The sequence below is a fragment of the Sinohyriopsis cumingii genome, unplaced genomic scaffold (genome assembly GCF_028554795.1).
Source record: "Sinohyriopsis cumingii isolate HCF-2022 unplaced genomic scaffold, ASM2855479v2 utg000452l, whole genome shotgun sequence".
Classification (NCBI taxonomy): Eukaryota; Metazoa; Mollusca; class Bivalvia; order Unionida; family Unionidae; genus Sinohyriopsis; species Sinohyriopsis cumingii.
In genome coordinates this window covers 623,954-647,310 of record NW_028315901.1, presented here as the reverse complement: position 1 = coordinate 647,310, position 23,357 = coordinate 623,954, and the positions used below count along the sequence as shown (strand labels likewise).

Below are 23,357 nucleotides of genomic sequence, written 5' to 3'. Positions count from 1 at the left end.
AAATTACCTGGCCTGCCCTGGGCAAAATATCCTGGAGAAAAACACGTACCTGGATATAATTATTGTGGGCCAGGAACGCGATTAGATATCAGACTTGATGAAAAAAATCAACCAAAATCAGGCAAAAATCCGATAAATGCCATCGATGACGCTTGTTACGTTCATGATCTCGCCTATCGAAGCAGAGATTTACAACAAAGACATCTCGCTGATGTAAAATTAACTCACGCGTTAAATGCTATTTCTAATAAATCTATCAAAATGAGATTAGCTACGTGGTTAATAAAAGGTGCAATGAAAGGCAAATTAGTATCCGGTGCAGGTAATAAATAATGGAGGAAATTTATTATTCTCCACGAGGATTTTAGCGAGGTAAATCAGCAACTGCTAAACTTGCGAAGGCCGCCAAAGTAAAAATACCCGTAGCAGCATCTTGGTTCTCGAAACAAGCTGTGTGGCAAATTTATCTTCCTCCGCCTAAGAAAATTCCTTACGCGCATTTTGACGTTAGTGTTCCTAATGAGGTTCACCAAGCTGATATTATGTTTCTGTCGCACGACATCGTTAACGGCGTCACTTACAAGTATGTGCTAACTATCGTTGACATCGCTAGCAGATACAAAGAAGCAGCGCCGTTAGCAAATAAAACTGCCACTGAAGTTGCAAACGCATTTAGCAAAATTTACTCGCGATCGCAATTAGCATGGCCAAATCTTCTTCAGGTTGACCCAGGTAGAGAATTTTTTGGCGCGGTCTCGTTACTTATGAAAAAAAATAATGTTAATATTCGACGTGGTCACGCTGGAATTCATCGAGATGAGCGATTTAACAAAACACTTGCTGAGCGACTATTTGGATATCAATATGCGAGAGAATTTATCAGTGACGAGCGATCACAGGAATGGGTATCAAGATTACCTGAAGTTATTAATGCGATAAATAGCGAGATAACACGAACAATAGCGATGAGGCCAGCAATTGCAATTAAAAAATCAATTATACCAATTACTAGACGCGATTTCTCAATGCAGCCTGTGCTAGTTAGTATCACAGTTAGATATTTATATAAACAAGATGAAGCTGAAGGTGGCAGAAAAAGAGCAACTGATCCAACTTGGAGCGTGACTTCACATAAAATATCTGCCGTAACGAGGTCGTCTGGAAGACCTGCCATGTATGTGTTGGATTCGTTGGCGCCTCAACGCGGATTTACCCGTGAAGAATTACTTGTAATTCCCGAAGATACTCAATTACCGCCAAAATCACTCGTGTAAAATCCGTCCCAATTGAGATAATTTTCTAACTCTAGATACGGCTAAATAAACTAAATTTGACCACATAATTCTATCATCGACAATCCAAATTTGACTATCTATAGCTAGTCCTTGCGATGAATGTATCGGTGTTGCATAACCTAACTTCCATGGAGATTTTTCTGCATTTAGCGCATCATTAACAAGATTAATATAAACATTAATAATATCATTTAACACTAAATTTCTTTTTTCTCCTCCTGGAACAATTACGTCAATATTTTGTCTTCGTGTATCTGCTGGCCTATAACATAGCGGCACTGGCAGCGTTGTAAATTTCTCACGATGCAACTTAAATAATTTCACCTGAAGGTCATCACGAACTATTTTTCTGCTTGCGACGATTAAATGATCGGGTCGCCATAAATTAAGGAAGTCACTCATCGATGTTTCACTAATTATTTTTCTCATAACGTCACATTGAATTTTATCCGGTTGTAGTCGAATTAATTCCTTAAACGCAGTTAGTAATTTATCTGTTGACCTGTAATCGGCATTAATTTCCTCATAATAGTCAACAAAGTTTTTCAGCCAGTTATGTGGCGATTCACCGTCAATCGGATTTGGTTGCCCGTGATCACCGCACATAACTACGGTGCAATTTTTATGTGATAACCACGCCAAAAATAACTTTAGTATATATAAATTTATTGTACAAACTTCATCAACAATAATAACCTTATTTATGTATTTGTCGCCCATTCGTATAGGATCCCACGCACCACCGCTGTATTTGAAATAACTATGATAAGTACAAGAATTAACGCCGCGTTGTTTTATTTCTCGAGCTAATCTATGTGTTGGCGTTAATACAATCATATCTGAATTTGTGAATAAATTTATCACTCTAGAAGTTTTTCCACTGCCGCCAGGTCCATTCAGATATACAAAATTTATGTCTTGAAATAGGATCATGTACAGATACAGCTGTGGATATTTCTGTGATATTTCCACGATGAAATTCATCATGATCTTCAACGTCAGCGTCTTCACAATAAAAAAGAATATCCTCATTTTTTACTCTCCAAGTGCCCCAGGAACCGTCTCCGATAAGATTTTCTAACCTAGGTAGGTATTTATCATTAACGTAGAATGAATCAGTTGCTACTCGTACTGCGATGTCAGAAACTTTATTTATCATCGAAAGTAAATTTATACTTACATATGCAAGCATCGACGACGTTAAATGAGTATATTGTGGAGATTCTCCTTCAAAATAACTAACTACGGTACCTAACTTTGTTCCGTCAACGGTGACAACTTCTCTGTTACAAAATGTACCTTTTAACGTGGTATCATTGATAATAAAATCCAATTCAGCATCGTCCATAAATAATCTAGCATGGCGACGTTTATGATCAACAGCGCCACCTTGAGTAAATTTACCGATTATTTTTCTACCTAAATCTTTATCCAAAGGCAACCACACTTCAGTTTGTTTTTTATACGTAATAATTGCTTCACTGACTATCAGCAACTTCAGCATGGATGAATCTGACATATATCTTAATAACGCTGTGTGAACCCAACGTCGTTGTGAAAAATGCCGACCAAACCAAACGTAACATATTTTATGTAAATTTTCAGCAAATTCAAATGATACAACGCGAACGAATCCAGTTAGGGGAAAATTCGGCAACGGTCCGTTAATGGCAACTCTGGTCATCTCACTGGTGGGATGCCCAAATTTAGCAAAATATTTAGCAACATCATCATATCCTAGAAAACTTCCAGGGTAACACGCAGACATGTCTATAGAAATCATATTTTCACAATAATATTTAGTATTCCATAATCCGCCATGACTGTATTCGACGCAACTCATCTGGACATCTTTGAGAAACTCCCACCGCATTGGCTTCCATGAATTTTTCTCTCTGGCGGCGTGTGTGGCAACAGATGGAATAGTAAAACAATAGTTAATATTTCAGGATTCAACGAATATTCTGCTACTACTTTGCTCATTGAGTCATGTAAAGATTTATTTCTATAAATGTCACCACGCCTTATTACAAACTGATCATATTTATCTTCGCTGGAAAATAACCAAACCGACACAGGATCACATTCACTTATTTCACGAATAAATTTAAACATAATTTCCGCGGGATCCTTTTCATATTCAGGTAAAAATTTAACTACGCGTTCTCGTGGAAATATCGTCACCGCACGTGACCACGCATGTGAATTATGATCAATAATTTCAATTGGCGTTCCCCGAGATTCATATACAGATTTATACAAAATTTCTCCCGATAACGTCTTTACCGAAATTGGAAATTTTAATTGCCGTGACAACGCCGCCACGTCAGTTATTGGCGCACCATTAGAGACCGTTCCCGCCCATGTATTTATCTTCTTTAACCTTAACTGAGATAAACCCGATCCGCGTTTTGAATTTTTTAGATGTTCCATTACACGCTCAGCCACGCAGTTTATCACTGATGATTTCTTCATCGGGGCAAGTTTTCCAATATCAGGTTTGTTATTTAGCTTATAAATTCCATAAACAACTGCGCTAACTGGATATGATCTGACATAATATGATTTATCTATACCGGTAATTAATCCAGGCCTTGTATTTTCATCAAGAATGACAATTTGTTTTATCTCCGCGAATAGGATCACGTTTATCACGAATAATCCATACGCCGTCGGGCATCTGCGCAATAAATTTTATTCCAAAAATAAATTTCTCCGCGGGGTGATTTTCCTTCACGTACTCAATTATTTTTTTAGCTCGATTTTCAGTCATTGTCCTATTAATGGTATTAGTTTTCCATGTTGACCAGGTATGAACCGCTCCATCGTTAAGAAATTCTTTCTTGGCTTGATTAGCTTCATAAATGTCATATTTAGCTTCGTCAAGATCAAATAATTTCATATTATATTTTAAACAAATATCTAAATAATAATGAGGTGCAAATGGCTATCATGTGGTTAGATGAATTATTGTGATAAATCATGCAAAAAAACTATTGTGGCGCACATATGCAAGCTGTTCGCCGAGGAAGTTTAGGACCGCAACGATGTGTAATTTGTCAGGTTGGCGTTAGGAGAAAAACTCGATTATGCCTGCGATGTGGTGGAAAAACGTTATCGAGAGTTAAAGCGACATTATGATAAAAAATTCGTCAATGACGTAATAACCTGCGAAGAAGATTATCTTAATAGATTTCAAGCAAATTATGATTTAAGCAAACATAATATTGTATATAAATCCAATATTCATGAATCATCCGATCATGAGCGGCTACGAAGAGTCATGCGACGGCGTTGTCAGGCATATCAAAACAAAAAATCACGTTGGTACCATCAGTAAATTTGGATATTTTAGATTTGGTGTTAGTGGTACAAAAAAAGTTGTTTGAAACATAGGTTTGTACACGAATGTCATAACGGACTAATACAAGATAAACTTGTGATTGACCACATTGACGGAGACAAACTTAACAATAAGTTACAAAATCTTCAGGCGGTTACTCAGAGTGAAAATTCTTCACGTGGAAAAACTGGTGGATACAAAATATCCAAGGCCGTTAATTCAATAAATTTAGAAACCAACGAAGAGATAATATTTCAATGAATGGGTGCTGCTGCAAAATATTTTAGCATTAACTCAGCATCAGTACGGTATGCTGCAGAAAAAAAATTAACTCGACGTTTTCATATAAATTTGGCGTGTGGATCGAATTTTCTTATATTCCAGTAATACTTGATGATTAAATTTCTAACAATAAATTTTACAAACAATCTCAACAATATTTTACAAACATTAAAAACAATATTTTTTTTACTCAATAAATATCATTTATTAACTAAATACAATTGTAATATGAACGAGGAAAATATCAGCAACATCATTGACGCAATTGAGAATTTGAAAAATAAAAATATAAAACTATCTCTAGATTTAGATGTTGATAAAATTATATCTGAATTTGAAATACTCGCTCAAATAAACTTGAGCATAGATACGTATTACCATCTGAGTATAAATTTACAAAACAAATTTAATCAGCGATGTATCAGTCACTGGCATCTGTCAATGAGGATCAAATTAAGGAATTTGTCGCATTGTCTACAGCCCTGGAAAGAATAAGATCAGAATTATCTGACGAATACGAGTCAAGAAAAATTATTAGTACTCGCGCTAGACAGTTAAAAAAAATTAGTAAATGAAAATTAATTTACAACAATTAATTATTTTTTTGCTGAAACACAACAAAATTGTGCAAATTTCTTGATTTTGACTACCAACTCCCCGCTCAAAAACAAGAAAAATCAACAATTATTTTACAAAATATCACAAAATTGTGTAAATTTCTTAATTTTGAGTACTATTTACCCCCTCAAAAACGAGAAATTCTTCATTTTACTAAATTAATTTATTTTACAAATTATTTATTTACTGAATTAATTAATTTATTAATTAATTTATTTTACTGAAATATTTGTTTTTTTACTGAAATTGTGTAAATTTCTTGATTTTGACTACCAACTACCCCCTCAAAAACAAGAAAAATCAACACATTTCAATAAATACAACAAAATTGTACAAATTTCTCGTTTTTGAGTAGTATTTACCACCTCAGAAACAAGAAAAATCACTAAGAATTTTCACTTCCAAGAATTATTTATTTATTTTCTGAATTAATTTATTTTACTGAAATTATTTGGGTTTTTTAACTGAAATTTAACAAAATTGTACAAATTTCTCGTTGTTGAGTACCATTTACCCCCTCAAAAACAAGAATTTCTTAATTATTTTACAAAATACAATAAAACTGTACAAATTTCTTGATTTTGGCTACCAACTACCCCCTCAAATTTACGAAATTACACAAATTCCGCTGAAAATTTAAAAAAATAAATAAATTTGATTTTTTTATGGTATTTTATCTATTTTTTATGTCATGTTTTTTAACTACGGTAAGGATTATTATCTCACTAGCAGATTAATACTTACCGTTTCACCGCGTATATCAAGTAAATTTCCTTGTTGATTTGTTAATCTAAAATTAATTCTAGATAATAATCGATTATGACATCGCAAATAAAACAGATTTACCGGCTCTTTTACAATCAAAGAACCCGGCGGTGTTTCTGGTGAAAACGAATAAAGAATAAATTCCTGCTGGACTCGTTGTGACACTGACGCGTCTGCGCTATAACTGCCATCGACGACATCCGCGGGAAGATTAACCGCGATAACGTCAGTTATATTTACGATGCATGGTGAAATATGCTTGCCTAGTCCATCTGGGTTATTATGACTGAGTAAATATGCTGGTGGTAATTTTTTACCCACGCGTCGTGCAATTTTGGAAATAACTCATCAATGATATCAGTGACAGATTTTTTCATTTCGGGTACTTTATAAAAGGGAAATTTATAACCTGGCAACGTTGCCTCGGTCAGCCTGAACGCGGTCATAAATTTTTGTTTTTCAGCTGATTTATCATCAATAATTGCCTGATTAATTTTTCATTAATGTATTCCATGTCGTATGCGAGTTGATTTATTAATTCTATACGCGCAATAATTTCGTTACATAGTAAACTTGATATATCAAAGATACACTCATTAAAATATCGTCGTAACCGCCTTAATTCCTCCTCATACTTATTTCCAATATCAAAAAAATCATTACGAATTTCATTTCCCGTGTAAAGGTCATTTTCAAAATCAAATAACAGAGAATTTTCCCCGGCGACAGAATATCTTATATACTTTGATTTTTCCGCTAATACTAATAAATATATATAATCAGATCTAAAATTGTGATAATTTTTCTTATCAGTGGCATAATCGGAATTTTTAGGTTCTGGTGGTGAATCTGGAACCGGTGGCCTAACATCATGCCAACCTAACACGGATCTAATCGTGGATTGGTAAATATTGACGATATAGGGTGATTTTAACTCAATCGTCGACCTTAGCGTTGGTTCATGCGCGGATATTTTTTATGCCTGGTTCTTTGTCACCGGTTATGTTCGCTATCCTATAAATGAATTCATCGTTAATTTGCTCTATCTGGTAACTACCTGTTGGTATTCCAACGGTGATCCAGTCAGGAGTGTCGTCAGGTTTATTTTTATTAGTAAAAACAAGCGAATTATTTGATGATAAACCACCAAATGATTTTGATCTGATATTGGGCCAGCTGTAATAGACACGTAACTGCGATAGTGCAATTTCAATAACGGGAATTGCTTCCGGAAAATTAATGCTAAATTCTGAATTAGTCGAGTTTGCCGATATCATCGTTGTTGTTGGCGGCGTTGTGTTTGTTACATTCTGCGCCAGCTCGGTCATTATTAATATCGACAATCTTCAACATTAATGAAAATTCATGATCGGATATATCACCGTCGTTGAGACTTTCAGAAAGCAACGATGATAATTTCGAATACGCGTCCGTCGCTATATTTAACTTATTTACGTACGAAGTTAACTTTGTGCATGTGCACGAAGATATTTTTTTTTTTTTGCAATAATGTTAAGAACGCCAGCAATCGTCGTTGACGCGGAAACAATAATAGTTACCGCGACCGGCGCCATCATTGTTACCGCGGATAATATTATGTCAGCACCAGCAACGGCAGCGCTAACCGAATACACAATTACGTCGATGGCAACTAATCTTCGTTGATATTTTTTTACTTTTATCATATACGTATCTACGGATAATTTCAGCGAATCCTGCCATAGTCGCGCCTGATTATATCTGTATTCGGACGCGGTCATTTATGTAATTTCTGTCCAACTAAATGATGGAGGTGTTTCAGAGATAAATTCCATACACCACCATAGGTCCGTTGACGCCTTTGTTGTTCGTTCTGGTGGTTCTAACGTGAACGTTTCTTCGACGTCTTTGCTTAGTAAAAGATTTAAAAATCCAAGAAATCTATCAGTGGAGTGTCGCCATTTGTAATTTTTAGCTGTTATTCTAAATCTCACCTTGGAGAAAATATATAGTTGATAAACACCAGTAACTGGCGCCGTATACGTGAAGGAGTTATTTCTGGTGTCCACGTTACTAATCCTGACGCCGTCGTGAATGTTATATTGTGAAATTGCTGCAATGATACTGGTGGAACTTTAATAAAGCTTGTTTTGTTAATAATTCCTGGAATTAATGCTTTAACGCCGGAAAATAAATCAGCAGTAGATTTAATGTCGGTAATTTTTGTATTAATGTCGCGAATTTCTCCGTCGTACAACGACATGTCAACTTTTTGACGAACTAAATTTGTGATATTTGTTATTAAACTATTTAACGCTGCAATGTCCTCGCTGGCCTTTTTAATAACGTCGTTGATAGCGTTAAGTTCGCCTACGTGAGCGTTATACAACGACTTGTCAGCTTTTTGACGAACTAAATTTGAAATGTCCTCGCTTGTTTTTTTTAATAACGTTAAATTCGCCTACGTGAGCGTTATACTCCATTGATTATATCTCTAATTTTAACGTTACTTGTCCGTAATTTTCCATGAGTATCTTGAAAAATGACAACATCATCAGGGTCTATTCCTGCCACCGATAAAAGATTATTAAGATCACTTTTAGTTGCATATTTGGATAAATCAATGCCGGTCGCTGTTTTCCTATAAAGAGGTCTACCATAAATGTCAACCATATTTATTAGATGTGTATTTAAGTACGGTTTTGCTATACGGGTCAATTGCGCGTGAAATTGCGTCAAGGACATTAATTGATTCTGGACCGCATATCGGTGGATCGGTTAATATTTGCGTTGGTAACGTTGAATACCAAATTGGAACTTTTAACTTTGATGTGTAATTGAGAAATTCTTTCGGCGGGGTCAACCCGTACGAGTCAAAATAAATAACTTCACGCGGATTTATCGCGTAAGAAACCCAATGAGTTCCTGGACCTGTATTTGAATCGAGATTTATTATCCCGGTCTCGTCGCGGTTTGGTTTGTCAGGAAGTTGATCTCGCATAAATACACCTCTAAAGAATTTTATTTTTTTATTTTTCGCATCGTTAGATAAATCTAAATTTGACATTGGCGTTATGCTAATCTTAGACCGCGACGCAGATATGTTCCTGGCTGTCTCAATCCGCGGCCGTTTCGTAGATATGTCTCTGGCAATCTTAGTCCGCGTCCCTTTTTTTACCATATCGTCCTCCAGTTACTTTCTCCGCTATTTTACTACCTGCGTATCCAGCCGCGCCTAATAACGCGCCTTTCGCTAGTAACGGACCGACCGTGGATGCTAATAATCCTAGCAGCGCTAAAAATCCACCAACTTTAACCATATCATTGATGGCACCTGGACTAAGTTCAACATGGACGCCACTATTTGCTGATTTAGCCTTAGTAAAACGTCCATGTTGAGTTTTAGTTAATGATAATTTATTTGGCCCACCTTGAATTTGAGCATTTTTTAATATTAATTTTACCCCGCAGATTTTTGCTGACGCCGACGCGAGTTTCTTTATCTGACCCGGAGTCAGAGTTACACTAACATGATCGTATGGCATTTATTATAATTGTTTGATTTAAATTTAGATCATATTTTCTCCACAGGCGCGTCAATAACTCTCATTCTGCCACTAATGCCCTCCAGCAGCGTAGTTATGTCGCTGAGTATCACCGCGATAGCCTTATTATCATCTCCGCGCGTATTAATTCTAGCTTTTAAATGTATATCAACGACAGATTGTTTTAACAAATCAAGATGTTCCAGTGAAAAATAATAGATTGGGTAGTGAGTATTAAAATCTAACTGTGATATTTGCAAACCTGTATCAATATTTTGATCTCCACCCATATAACTTAATATGCGATGATACGCACGAGCCGTCAAATAATTTGCAAAATCTATCTATATTTCTTCAGATGGTTTTTGTTGTCCGTTTATTCTCAACGATACATTTGTTGCAGCAATATTATCAAATATCATATGACTACGCTGCTGATGATATCTGTTAGCGTTTTGAAGATCAACAAAGATATGTCTTGGTGCAGAGACGCCTTGCTGAGCTGCAATACGCCAAGTAAACTCGCCATTAATATTGGTAGTTATAGTGTCAGCAGTTGTTGTTAGCCACGACATAATTGATTTACTACCATGATCCATAAATGAGAGTAACTTTTGTTCTTCAATGATTGATGGAGTTATTGCTGGCATCCAGAGGATAAAATTAGCTAAATCAACTTTACCGTTATTAACTGCATCAGCAGCAGCATTAATAGTACCATCAGCGTTAACAGCACCTTCTCGCCAGATGGCATCATTGCTACCATTTCGAATAAAAGTAACCGTATGTTTCGCTCCAAAAATAACTTTTCTAAAATGTCTACAAAATCCAAATATATGCGATAATGGAATTGCGCAGGAAAATTTTCTACGATTACCTGATAACATAGCTTTTCGCGTAGCAAATCCAGGGTTGTAATTAGCGTTAATAGTTGTAACTACATCGTCAATTTCTGCATCGACAGGAGGAGTAGCACGATTTTTCGGTCGTCTATGAACAAGATAAACATGTTCAGGATAATTAGTATTATCCTTGGCAAACATCATACTAGGACCGGCTGATCTGGTAAAATCGTCTGAGTATCTAGCTAGGCATATAATTGTCGCAGCAATATCAACATCATTAGTAATTGACTCAATTTATCTTCCATCAATCATATATGTGGCACTCTTAAATAACGCCATAATGCCATTATTAACAAATCCTACTTTGAAATTTTCATCGTAGAGGTTATTATCAGTTTTCACAATTTCACCAGTAACTTCGATAAACGCCTCAGATGGTAGAAAATATCTTGTTGTGTCATGAATTTGAATTTCAATACGATTTTGGCTATTTGGATCGACTGCATAATACGAGTAATATTGATAATCACGCACAGATGTGTCTTTGCTTACTGGCTCGTCCATGTCGAATGCCTCATTTGATGCCCGTGCAAACATTATTATAAAGATTATCCTCTAAAACGAAGACCACTACCTGATATAAAACTCGTACTTGTTGGTTCTTGGCGCGCTAATTTACTAATTTCCTGACTTGCTAATTTACTAATTTCCTGACTTGCTAATTTACTAACTTCCTAATTCGATAATTCTGCTAATTTCTGATTTGCAGCGTCATTTATTATTTTACTAACATCGCTAGTCATCACGTCAGTGCTAGGTAATTTAACTGGTTCGTGTGGTGGTGTTTTCTTTTTCTGCCTATTAATCTTAATATTCTATCTTTGATAGATTCATAACCTTTACTAACTAAATTACTAATACCAGAAAGAACATTACTGCCAATTAATCCCATAGATTTCATTGCTAATTGTTTAGCAGCAGGTCCGATTTTATGAGCTATTCTTGTTACGAGACTTGTGACAGTATCTCCAAGTCCGTTATGATCGACATATTCTGGTAATAAATATTTATCTCGAATTTCATAATCGTATGCAGCAATTTCAGCTACTCTGGGTATATTTTTTCAGTGATTTAACGGCATTTAAGTTAAATACGTACTCAGATAAAGGTCTTGATCCTGGTAGTAAACTTTCTTCCTGCGGCGCAGTTTCTCTCCTTGCTCTATCATATCCCTGCATGAACGCGTAATGATTACTGCCAACCTTTCGTTTATCTGTTATTCTGTCGATACCTAACCTTGCTTTGAACATATGATCGGCAAATAATTGACGTGACTTAATTTCAACATCGGGATTTAAAAATCTATCTTTGTCTCCAAAGGATCTATAAGCAAATTCACCAAATTCACCAAAATCATCTTGGGTATTAAGTGGGAGCTCATTCATTCTGACCAATCCATACTGAGTAAAACTGTCATCGTATCTTTTAGCAGGTTCTTCTTCTTCTTCCGCGGCAGGTACGACCTGAACCACAAGTGGTGGCTGAAGTCGAATTCGTTCCTCAATATCTTTTAACACCGGAACAACACCGCGTTTTCTTACCTCAGGATCTTTAATATCTCCAAATATAACTTGCTCGGTTGTTTTCGTTATTGGTTTAAATAACTCCGTGGACAATTCACTAAATCCACTTTTCGCGTCCTAGATTGCTCTTATTTTTCTCTTGACAGATTCTCTCACAGGAAGATACGTTTTTATTGCCGCTAATCGTTCTCGTGCTAATCTAGCAGAATGTGGTTCTCCAACACTCATTATTATTTATAAATAATTTAACAGATAACAAAATAATTTTGTTTTCAAAAACAATTTGCCCGTGCGCATATGTTTTTTATGCGGACATCATATGCGAGTAGGTCTGTTAATGACGAAAAAGCCCTTGTAGAAGGCCTTAAAAGTGAAAATAAAGGTTTCCTACGGATTTATTTCTGTAGAAGATTTTATTTTTGCGATTGCGTCTGGTCTGTAGAACTCCACTGCTGCTGGACCTATTCTGAGACAAGTGTAACGAAGACCTGCAGCTTATTTGCCAAGTTATTTGTATTTATCAATGTATCTACCACACTTAGATTCATTAATGGGAAGCTATAGTTGATCATTCATAAGTTTTGTTTTGAGGTGGATATTATCATTTGTCCAGGCTGGCTTATCCTTGCTAAAGACATGGTGTACCTTGGCAATGCTGACGTTGACGTCTTCATATGCTGTTATGACTTCTTCACAATGTTGCCACTGTTGTGAACTTATACGCATTCCTAATGGCTTGTCTCTCTAAGAGAACATTTACATCATGATGTATATTGATTTTCAAGTATTTGTCGCGCATTACTTTTGCAGGCCGGTAGTTTGATTGTGTGCGACAGCAGTCCACTATTATCTGCAAGCTCATGATACATCCCGGGGAAGATTTTCCGGATTATCCAGTGCCTCCACCAAGATATGGCCTATTATGTCACGAACCAGTCTCCCTATTTCACTGCGTATGCTCAGGCAAGGATGAATGCTTTCACCAATGATCGTCTCATTAACGATAGTTTGAGTGACGAAGATGGCAATATGACATCTACGAGCAATACAATTGACCTAGGTCGAACAACGTGAGTGTCTGGAGCTTGCAGATAATAGTGGAATGTTGTCGCACTTCATAGCAATGCAAACATTTGCGGAAAAACCACTAGATATAAAAGCAATCAAAGTTTACGAATGAGTTCCTTTTTTATACGTTAATTTCTTATTCAGCATATACAGCACCCTTAAATGCAAAATCGATATTATCAATACTATCTTAGTTTGATCTCTTGGTGAACTATGCACATATCTGTATCTCTCCCACTCTCTCTCTCTCTCTCTCTCTCTCTCTCTTATCCGTGACAACATTACACCACGCATCACTATGTCCTTGACATCAAAATATAATTCGGTGGGATCCATGACTAATTTTGTAAAACGACAAGCATTATCAGATGAGGAATTGTTATGCATATATCTTTGTCGTCTTGTATTAACCAATCTTGATATTACGAGACCAGCTCAAAACTCGAATGATCAAATCTCGGCAAATCTACTGCGATCGATATTTTTGATGGTCCGTTTATTTTAACTCGTGTCACTTGTTGTGTCGGGTGTCAAAATCATTCAAAATACCGATGACATTCGCTAAATCCAGCAAAAGCTGCCTGATAAGCAGCAATATTGTCAACGTAAATCATGTCAGAGGGATTATATTTTGTTTTCCAAAGACCAGTATAGTCACACTCAACACAATATTGCTATGAATCGTCCAAAAATTCAGTTGGAGTCTGGCTCCAATTATGTTTGTTGTTGGGCTATATGAGCCACAACGCACGATGCTATAAAATAATTAACGAGTAAATAATCGTTGTCTTTGTTATATATTGCCAAAATTTGTTTCATATTTTTGTTGGAGTGATTCATTTTGATAAAGAACCCCAGACGGCTCAAGAAACAGATCAAACGTTGATTCATCCGACTCAGAGTTAACCCGGTAATATAGCCAGACCAATAAAGGATCATACTTAATGATGTTGTTTATTTTCATCGAAGATATTGCCTTCATAAAATCGTACTATTTTCTCCGTTGGATAGTTTGTTACCAAGTGGGCAGGTCCGCACATGCTAATTACGATTATATATACATTATTGGAGCACACTTACATCAGTATTTAGCATAATTATACAAAATAGCATTGGTTACTGCTTTTACAATTAGAACCATCAGTTTTTTTTTTCTTAGTAACCACATCATCAGTCGTAGCTCCGTTTATAAGAGAGTGTTTAAAAACAAATCATTCTTGATAATAAAATTCCGTTTACTCGCCTCGATTTTGCAAAATGTTATCTGACATGTTGAGCCACACTATAGCGAGTCTATTTGCACTGTACCAAGAGCATCTACCTCTGGTTTATTCAAACGATAAAGTGCATTAACAACTGCGGAACTGGATATGCGTTATAGTAATAGTAAATGCTACCTGCTGTAGAATGTTATATATTATGACGACATAAAAGCTTAAAAAATTCTAGTTTATCACAAATAATCCAAATTTCATCATCTACTCTAACATGGCAAGCAATAAATTGTATTCTGAATATATAATTGCTGTCATCAAAATCATTATTAATGATAGCAGATATTTGAAGAGTTCGTTATACGATTTTCTGATAAAATCGTGCAACTGCAGTTTAAATGGTACTTATTTCTTATCTCTGATTAATATGTCAGAATCTGATTTGATGATGTGCTATGGCACAATCTTACTAAACTCATCTTGTTTTCTTATAATGATCTGAAATAATTGTGATGATTATATACATAGTGTTTAATTTTGGTAATATGAATTTGTTCCCGGTGAGATATTGATCATTGTGTTGCAGTAATTCTTCTTCCCCCCGTCGTCCCATGCCATATGATTACCTTTTTTCAAAATACATAATATTATTTCTCTATTTTGCATTTCGTCTAACTAGACTTGTATTACTTGTATAATGATAAACCAAACATACAACAGCTTCAAGTCGCTCAAGATGGATTTTTCTATACGTTTACATAGTGTTCTACGTGGAATTACCGGCCCAAAACCTTGTCTGGTTTGTGGAATTGGCGTTTAAAGAAAAACACAGTTGTGTGTAGCTTGTGGTGGGAAAAATATAGTCTTTGAAAAGATACTTCGGCTTAACAAATGTCTCAGATACCGTAAGAATTAAAAGTCAAGAAAATTACATAGACCGTGATATCAAAAACAATAGAATTGATCAAATTAGTTAAAAATATGTGAACAAGTTAGTGAAGACTTAGGTCGATTAAATCTCCCCATGTTGCTCATATCAAATACACGTACTTACATTTTATAACACAAAGGATGCATACGATCTGTCATATATAGTTTATGTTACTGTCGGTTGGTAATTCCGACGGTTCCATGTATTTCTTTGTACCCATGTCAGTTGATAGCATCTACCCTCACCCGCTGATACTGATGACCTTAGATCCACTTCAAACTATGGCCCCCGTCTTTATCGTTGTGTAAGTTCCAGACATAAGTGGAGGAAACTTTAAATTTTGTATTGATAGAACTGATGCTAGTAAATCGTTGAGTAGATTTTAGATTCCACTAAAGTTTGTTATGATCTAATCTACATAATTGTATCATTAATCAGTCTACCTGGTCCATTGTAAAGAGTTCTCTTGGTACATTGTATGATTGACCATACGGGTTCATTGAGTTAAGTACTTAATACATTTTGATTGGTCATTCTTGTCCATTTCACCAAGTTTTTATGGCATGATGTAAAGTCACGAATGTAAGCGGGATATTGATCCGATTCTAAAACGTATTACATTTAAGAAAATGATACAACATATATTATTTACATTTTCATTGTGGTTTTAATATTCATCCACGCACATTTGCCCTGTGGATTAAACACGAGCGATCATTTTAATCCAATTTTCTCAGATAACCTACATTTATATAAACAATGCTATTAATTTGAACCTGTTCCTTCCCAGATTTCCTCCACAAAACTATTTTCTAGATTTATGTCAGTAACGGCACATTTAGCAATATCACCAACTTACAATATATTAAATTATAAATTATAACACGTATTATATGGACATATTTCCCTCTTAATTTGGTAATCAAGTTATTAATACATGTAATCAAAATCAGAGGACTTAAAATCAAAACGTTTATTTTTACTATATTAGAATAATTAATTGTGTATATCGCAGATCCTCGTGGATATATAAGCAATAATGTTACAATTTCCGTGAATTTGGTTCCCGAAAACCTTCTTCTTTAAACATTCATAACATTTTCAATGGGTTTTCGAGTCAAATGGCTTGAAAATGTCAATAAAAGACACTATGAAATGCTAACACGTCTGCTTAAATATTGATTGACCTAACTTGAAGTGAATACGGGACAGTACTCCTTTCGGCAACTGCATTGAGCATCATGAATTATCTCCCTTTTATGTATTCATGCCATCCTTTTTTAATTCACGAACTTTAAGACAATGTATATTTCATTAATCGGTAAAATTTTCCATTTAATTGTACTTACTGATATAAAGATGCTACTACTTTTACTTTCGATATAACAAATATGAACGGGGAAGGCTTGAAAACATCGCATCTTTGGCAAATAGTAAAAACAAATTAAGTAAAGCTGACGAATAATAATTTTTCCAAAGTGTACGTGTCTTAGTAATCATACAGAAATGTATGAGAGATAGGATTTATGCTTAAGTACTTAGAGCAGCTGTACGTATACTTACTATTTCTTTCTTCAATCGTTCTTCCTGAAAGAAAATAATGCGTCAGAGTTTAAACAAGGCGAAGCAAACCTCGCCTTTTTGCTCCATAATAATAGAGCAGACACGCATGCATTCATGTGCAGATGCAACTACAGTGAACAGATTATACTAAATTGTGTGTTGTTTGAACGAATCTGCTATAAGAGGTATCTCGTATTTAAATATCTAAATTTTAACTTTTCTGCTTTTATCACTCTGAATAGATTTATAGTAACAAGATGACATGTTGTCCGTCATCCAGTACTTCAAACGGTTTAGGTACGAGGTACAATGAACTGCTGATTACTCCAACTAATAAAACAGCAGAAAGCCCATTAACAAATATGCACATTGTATAGGTAGGGGATGGTCTTGTTTACGCCCACAATCGGTGTACATAATACTATCAAGGCACCGGTTTCACAATAGCCACATTTTCCGATAGCAGAAAACGTATTTCTCAGACAAGTATAACTTTTTCAATTTGCTTTCCTATTCCAAGATTTATTCTCCAGTAATTAAATAACACAATTCATAAAATTGAAGATTTTATTATGGAGGCATTACAAACTGAATCGAATTCATAATATAGGTACAATCAATCTTTACTGTAGGTTGAAGTGCTGTTAAAAATAAAAAAAAAAAAAAAAAAAAAAAAAAAAAACAACATTAAATACATTTATGGATCAAGCACTGAGTCACACAACTCTACAGGCTGTTTGAATTCATTATTGAAAATAGAAAATATATTTGTAATTATTACACAAACTATTGATCAAAATTTATATATGTGTATGTGCTCGTGTGAGCAGTCTTGACATATACAAATCATCTGACCACTACAATCATATCAGCTTACTTCACTGTTTTCACAATGGATGATTCGAAGGAATAAGTTCAAAAATATATGGGAATGATATAGTTCTAAATAATTTGGTGCACATTATACACTTGATACAATTTCGAAAGATGATTCTCGTTGGATATCTCAAATTTAGAAAAGGAAACGAGAATTCGTTGCATTTTTTTAAACAGTTTATCTTATCGAAAGAGCTTTCCATGCAAATAATCATGCAGTTTTTATGTAGGTCTTAGACAACACCAATTTCAGCATCTGTTTTAATGTTGCACGTTTCTCTTTCGTTCTTGTAAGGCATGACATGGGTCAGATATAATAAAGTGAGGGCATAGGTATAACACTCAGTAAGTCTTATCAAAAATTAGGAAGATGATTATTACGATAGACTAAGTAAAATAAACGTCAGTGTAGACACATTTTGTCATCTGTTCAGTAAGTGTTGACAGGTCCCCTTTGTAGCACCGTGAAGATTATAGTAATGACGAAACGTATATTAATAGTTTTATGCAATTGCATATCTGACCAGTGTGGTTTAAAAACTCAGTAGAATTACGTAAAACCTAATCGAGCTGACAAATAGCTACAGAGGTCTACATACAAAGTTCATTCTTTCTGCAAGCGAGATAATTATGGCAATGCTGTACAGGAATGATGACTGCGATACAATACCGATTCCTCGATAGTCCTTCCCTCCTTTAACAATTATCTTGCATTGTCAAATAAAAGATCATTCTTGTCGACCTGTATTTTTGCATTTTGCTATCTAAGCTTTACTTCTATCAGATTCCGTTTTCATTCTATTTGTAGTTAACATTTGATATATATTGGTCATGGAATATTAAATAAAATGAGTAAGTGATTAGGATAAACAGATATACAACTTGATAGGTAGATATGCAGATAGATAGATAGATAGATAGATATCTGAGTCACTTGTCGCTAGAACGAAAGTTGCTGAATATTAAAAGTATTGGTACCATACCGAATTCTAACAATAATAACCATTCGCATATAATTTTATTAAACTTTATAAACGAACTACATTATACCGGAATTACAAATCGAAAAGACACGACACTAAATCATGAAACTTTTAATAACTTAAATAAGAACCTTGATAATATATAAATGTAAAATTCCATGGTGCACAAAGTATCTGTTTAAAATTGCTGATTTAGCCCATAAGGATGTTTTACCGTAATTAGCTACTAGGATATTGTAGGAAATTTACAGTATTTATCCCTAAAAATATACTTGACGTTGACAATAGCATTTTAGAGAAGTGGTTTCAGGTGAATATGCTATGCAAAGTTACATCAATCGTGCCAGAGACAGAAACCATTGCACTTGACAGTTGAAATCTTATATAGAAGGTGAAACAATATTCAGTCAGGACTCAGGCAGTTGTGACAAAATTCAAGGCATGGTCAGAAAAGCCCCCTTGTTCGATGAAAATGGAAAAGATCAAAAATAATCTTGCTTAGTTAGACAACTTGTGTACCTGGTGTCTGTATTATCCCTAATATGTTATCATTTAGATTGAGATTGCAGTTGGTTCTGATTCCAGTATTAGAAGGAAACATAAATATATTCAGCGAATCAAAGTGGATACGTACACCATTATACACAACGAATATGGTACGTAAAACATTTTTCTCTCTCCATCAATAAACATTCAGATAATTGTGAATTGTGAGTGTCTTTAAAAAAAATAAATGCTTAGACAAGTTGACATAAAAGAATATTTTTCCTATGCAGGTCGACCAATCTATTTATCGACAAACCTTTGAAAATAAATACGTTAAAACTATAATAGAGTAACCTTGTGGGAAACCAAATTGAACGTCATAGATTATCTCCCTTTAACTTGTCCACGCTCTCAGTCCTTTTAATCAAGAAACAGTTTAGGTTATTGTTAAACATATCAAAGCACGAAACGCCTTGAAAATCGTGCTGTTTTATCAATGCAGCAATTTTATGTATTGGCCAAAGTCTAGTTGTACCTTGTTCAAACAACAAATTAGACTAATGGGACAATATTGCCGTATTTTCTGGCAAACTTATCAGAACTAATATTTATAATACCTCTCTCGCACTTTCTTCCACGTCAATAGCCAACCCCATTATATAATCGACATGATCGTCAACAGGCAGCTAGTCTGAATTAATTGCAGTCTATGTATAAAGGTCTTTAAAAGGTATACTACTCTGTTCATAAATTGTACCTTGCAGATGTCCTATTTTGAATAATATACTTCAAGTGAGTCAGCACGATGTTGGTTAATCTGTGCTATGATTGGGTTAATTTTAGCTTATTCTCATGTTGTTGTTTTGCATACCTTAATGATAAGGCTATAAGTAAAATAAAACTTGTTTTCCTTTACGATTTAAATTAATAAAGGTCATACATGTTAACTCGCCTTGGCTCTCTACTATGGTCAACCCAGCAGTGTCATCTTAATATTGGGAGATTAACGCAGGAGGCAAGGAGTGTGAACTTTTTTTTGGTTAATTTGTTACATACTACATATTTACAAGCCATTTGCTTGTTTAAACAATGACAAGTATCATACAGGAGCTAAATGTTTGCTTCTGATAAACAGTATTATCGTCTCAATAAATACTTTATCAGAAGATGAGTCAGTGCGGTGAAAGAAGGTCATCTCACACATCGATGGTGAATGCACTGATTCACATCTATATCCAAGTTGAAGAGTTGCTGTTTCAAGAAGTAATATACTTGAGGCAGACCGAATATCTACTTTCGAAAATTGACAAGATTGATATCAGTATTGAATTACAATGGAACTTTTCTCTAGCTAATCTTCATGTTTTCAAACACAATCCATTAATTAAATTTGTCGCCAAAATATTGTAGAGATCATTGATATGAACGCGTACCTTATGTATCGTCTGCTAACCAAATTGTCAACTTGCCGCTCGAACTAAACTTTTATTAAATTCTGGGAGAAAAGTCCGTTTCTAAATTATCTAGTAATTGCTTGTCACATAAACAAGACGTTGTAAATACATTACATCCTAACAATTGTTGATTTTCTTCAGCAAGATAACTTATTTATTTTAAATGATGAACTTGTCATAATGTTTTTACAAGAGCGGTTTAATTTGTTCAATATATTTCGCCATTTAGTGTTCTTGAGACTTTGAATTTTATAAAACCAGCTATGAACATGACCTATCTCTTCTGCTGAAATGCTGACGTAAAGAGTCCAACGTATAACATTTCGTTTTCATAGCCCAGTGCATAAATATTAAACCTGTACTAATCCATGCGCAGAATAGCCCGACATAAAGAGTCATAAAATCACAGGGTTTGTAAATATTGTGTCCAAAACAAGTATTTTAAAAAAAACCAAAATGAGCTAAAATGTAGCTATCAATAATCTACATAATTTTCCTTAAGACGTACATTATTTAAACATTTACTGTTTGCGGTTATTTTTTTGATCGATTTTGTAACGTGACATGTTCCAGGAATTTGACGCTCGTTCTCGTCGATCTATTCGATCAACGTATATTATGGAACAAGTGATGTACTCTTGATTTCCCTCTTTCGAGCCTTAGTTGCATTCTATATGAAAGAAAGGCTGGTATATATTCATAGAAGCAGTCACATTACCATATCTGACAGGTAATGAACACTGCATGCCTTTAGATCTGTATGGATACATTCCAGTATCAAAATTACCTTTGTCACGTGTACTGTGTGAGACTGTGGGTGTAGTTATTTCCATAGATGTATTTAGGGTTGTGTTAGATATGTACTGAAACATTTTGTAAACCAAAATAATAACGATAGTTGAACTTTCCCAATTTAAAGTTTAGTGCGGGTACTGTTAAAGTTGAAACCAAAATAAAAATCGAACAAAGAATTTCCACGAAAGCATATTGTGCTATACTAAGTAATGTACACAAATATCACAAACTTGTATTGCATACCTTTTAACTTATACATTGTGAATTTAAATATCGCAAATTGATTTCTGACTTTTGATGAGGAGCAAGCTTCGGCCGTAATGTTCATGAACTTAACAATTTCCTGGATGATAAAATAACTGATACTTAAAATAATAATATTTTTTCAACATTCACAGAAGGAAAGCAATACATTAATAACAAGTAAATTAGACTGGCTGGAAATGGAAGATTAAAATATTTAAATGTCGTTTTTTGGTGCACGATACTACTATGTTTGTCTCTACAATTAACGGTTTTTACACGCAGAAAATAAAACAATTGAATCTAATAATTTATTAGATACATAATGACTAACTTAACATATCCTACGTAATTCTACAACGCCTGAGTAGCAACGTGTTATTAACAGTAACTATATGGCACAACATATGCTTTATCCCTCTCTCTATTTATCTCTCTATGTCTCTCTCTCGCTCTTGCGATCACATTATCTCGCCTCTCTATGCTATCTATAAATCGGCACCTTTATTTCATACTCTCAAAACCGAGGTTTGTTTTGCACCAAGTATAACTCGAATATGTAGCCCTTATTAAACTAGTTTTTTACAAAACAGGTAGCAAAGAAATAGTCATGTATTTGTGTGGATCATGTAAACACTTCCTCCATATCGGTAGATTGGCCGAGAGAGAATACGCAAAGAGACGATAGACATACTTTCTGCATACCGACATAGATTGGTGTTCTAAAATATATTACGATCTGACCCTAAATAAATCATGATTTGTCAAGACGATGCAGTCATTTACGTTATGAAGCAATTTTTTTGGAAACATATATTAGGAGATAATGAAATAACCTCATATGCATAACTATGTTCTTGTTCTGGTTTCTTTTTTTAGGGCCACACAGTTGTTTTTATAAATAACGTTTGTAAGCAACTGTACGTGAATGCAATGAATGAGAACATTACTCATATCTAGGATTATAGTATATCAAGCTTTTTGTTACATTATTGGAAGCATACTATTTAAACAACGACTCAAAATCTCATGAAATTCTTCATATAAATAAAGATTATCATCGGCACGAAGATAATCGTCAATTACAATTCTTATAAGGTATGAGGTCTTGCTTAATTCAGTCAAAACGGTTTTGCCATTTCCACAATACAGTTTTTTGACAAACAATCATATTGCCACACCTATCAGCTATTAGTATTAAATCATATTCGGTATTTACTTTAATATAAATTGTGTACGTATGGTGAGAAGTATTTATTAATAATTTTGAAAGGCTTTTCTTTTCTTAAAATTTGTGTTCATATAATAATGAAATGTAAGTATCAAGTAGATCAGTTATATCATATACACATATCTGGAAAATAGAAACCGTTATCAAGATATATCGAATACTTGTAATAATATTCCCCAGAGATTCAATACATTGACGGGATACAAAGGTTGTTGTTTTAATCAGTCTAACGACATAGGTTATACATAACGGGCAGTA

General features: G+C 34.6%; 1 protein-coding gene across 4 annotated transcripts in view; it reads right to left on the bottom strand.

The window, feature by feature from the left end:
• Nucleotides 1-23,357, bottom strand: part of LOC149774006 (E3 ubiquitin-protein ligase TRIM45-like) — a 142,908-nt gene that overhangs the window by 98,866 nt on the left and 20,685 nt on the right. For all 4 annotated transcript variants that reach the window (XM_089945887.1, XM_089945886.1, XM_089945888.1 and 1 more), the window contains exon 4: nucleotides 17,032-17,055. In XM_089945887.1, coding sequence (XP_089802013.1) covers nucleotides 17,032-17,055 — 24 coding nt within the window. The remainder of the gene's footprint in view (nucleotides 1-17,031; nucleotides 17,056-23,357) is intronic.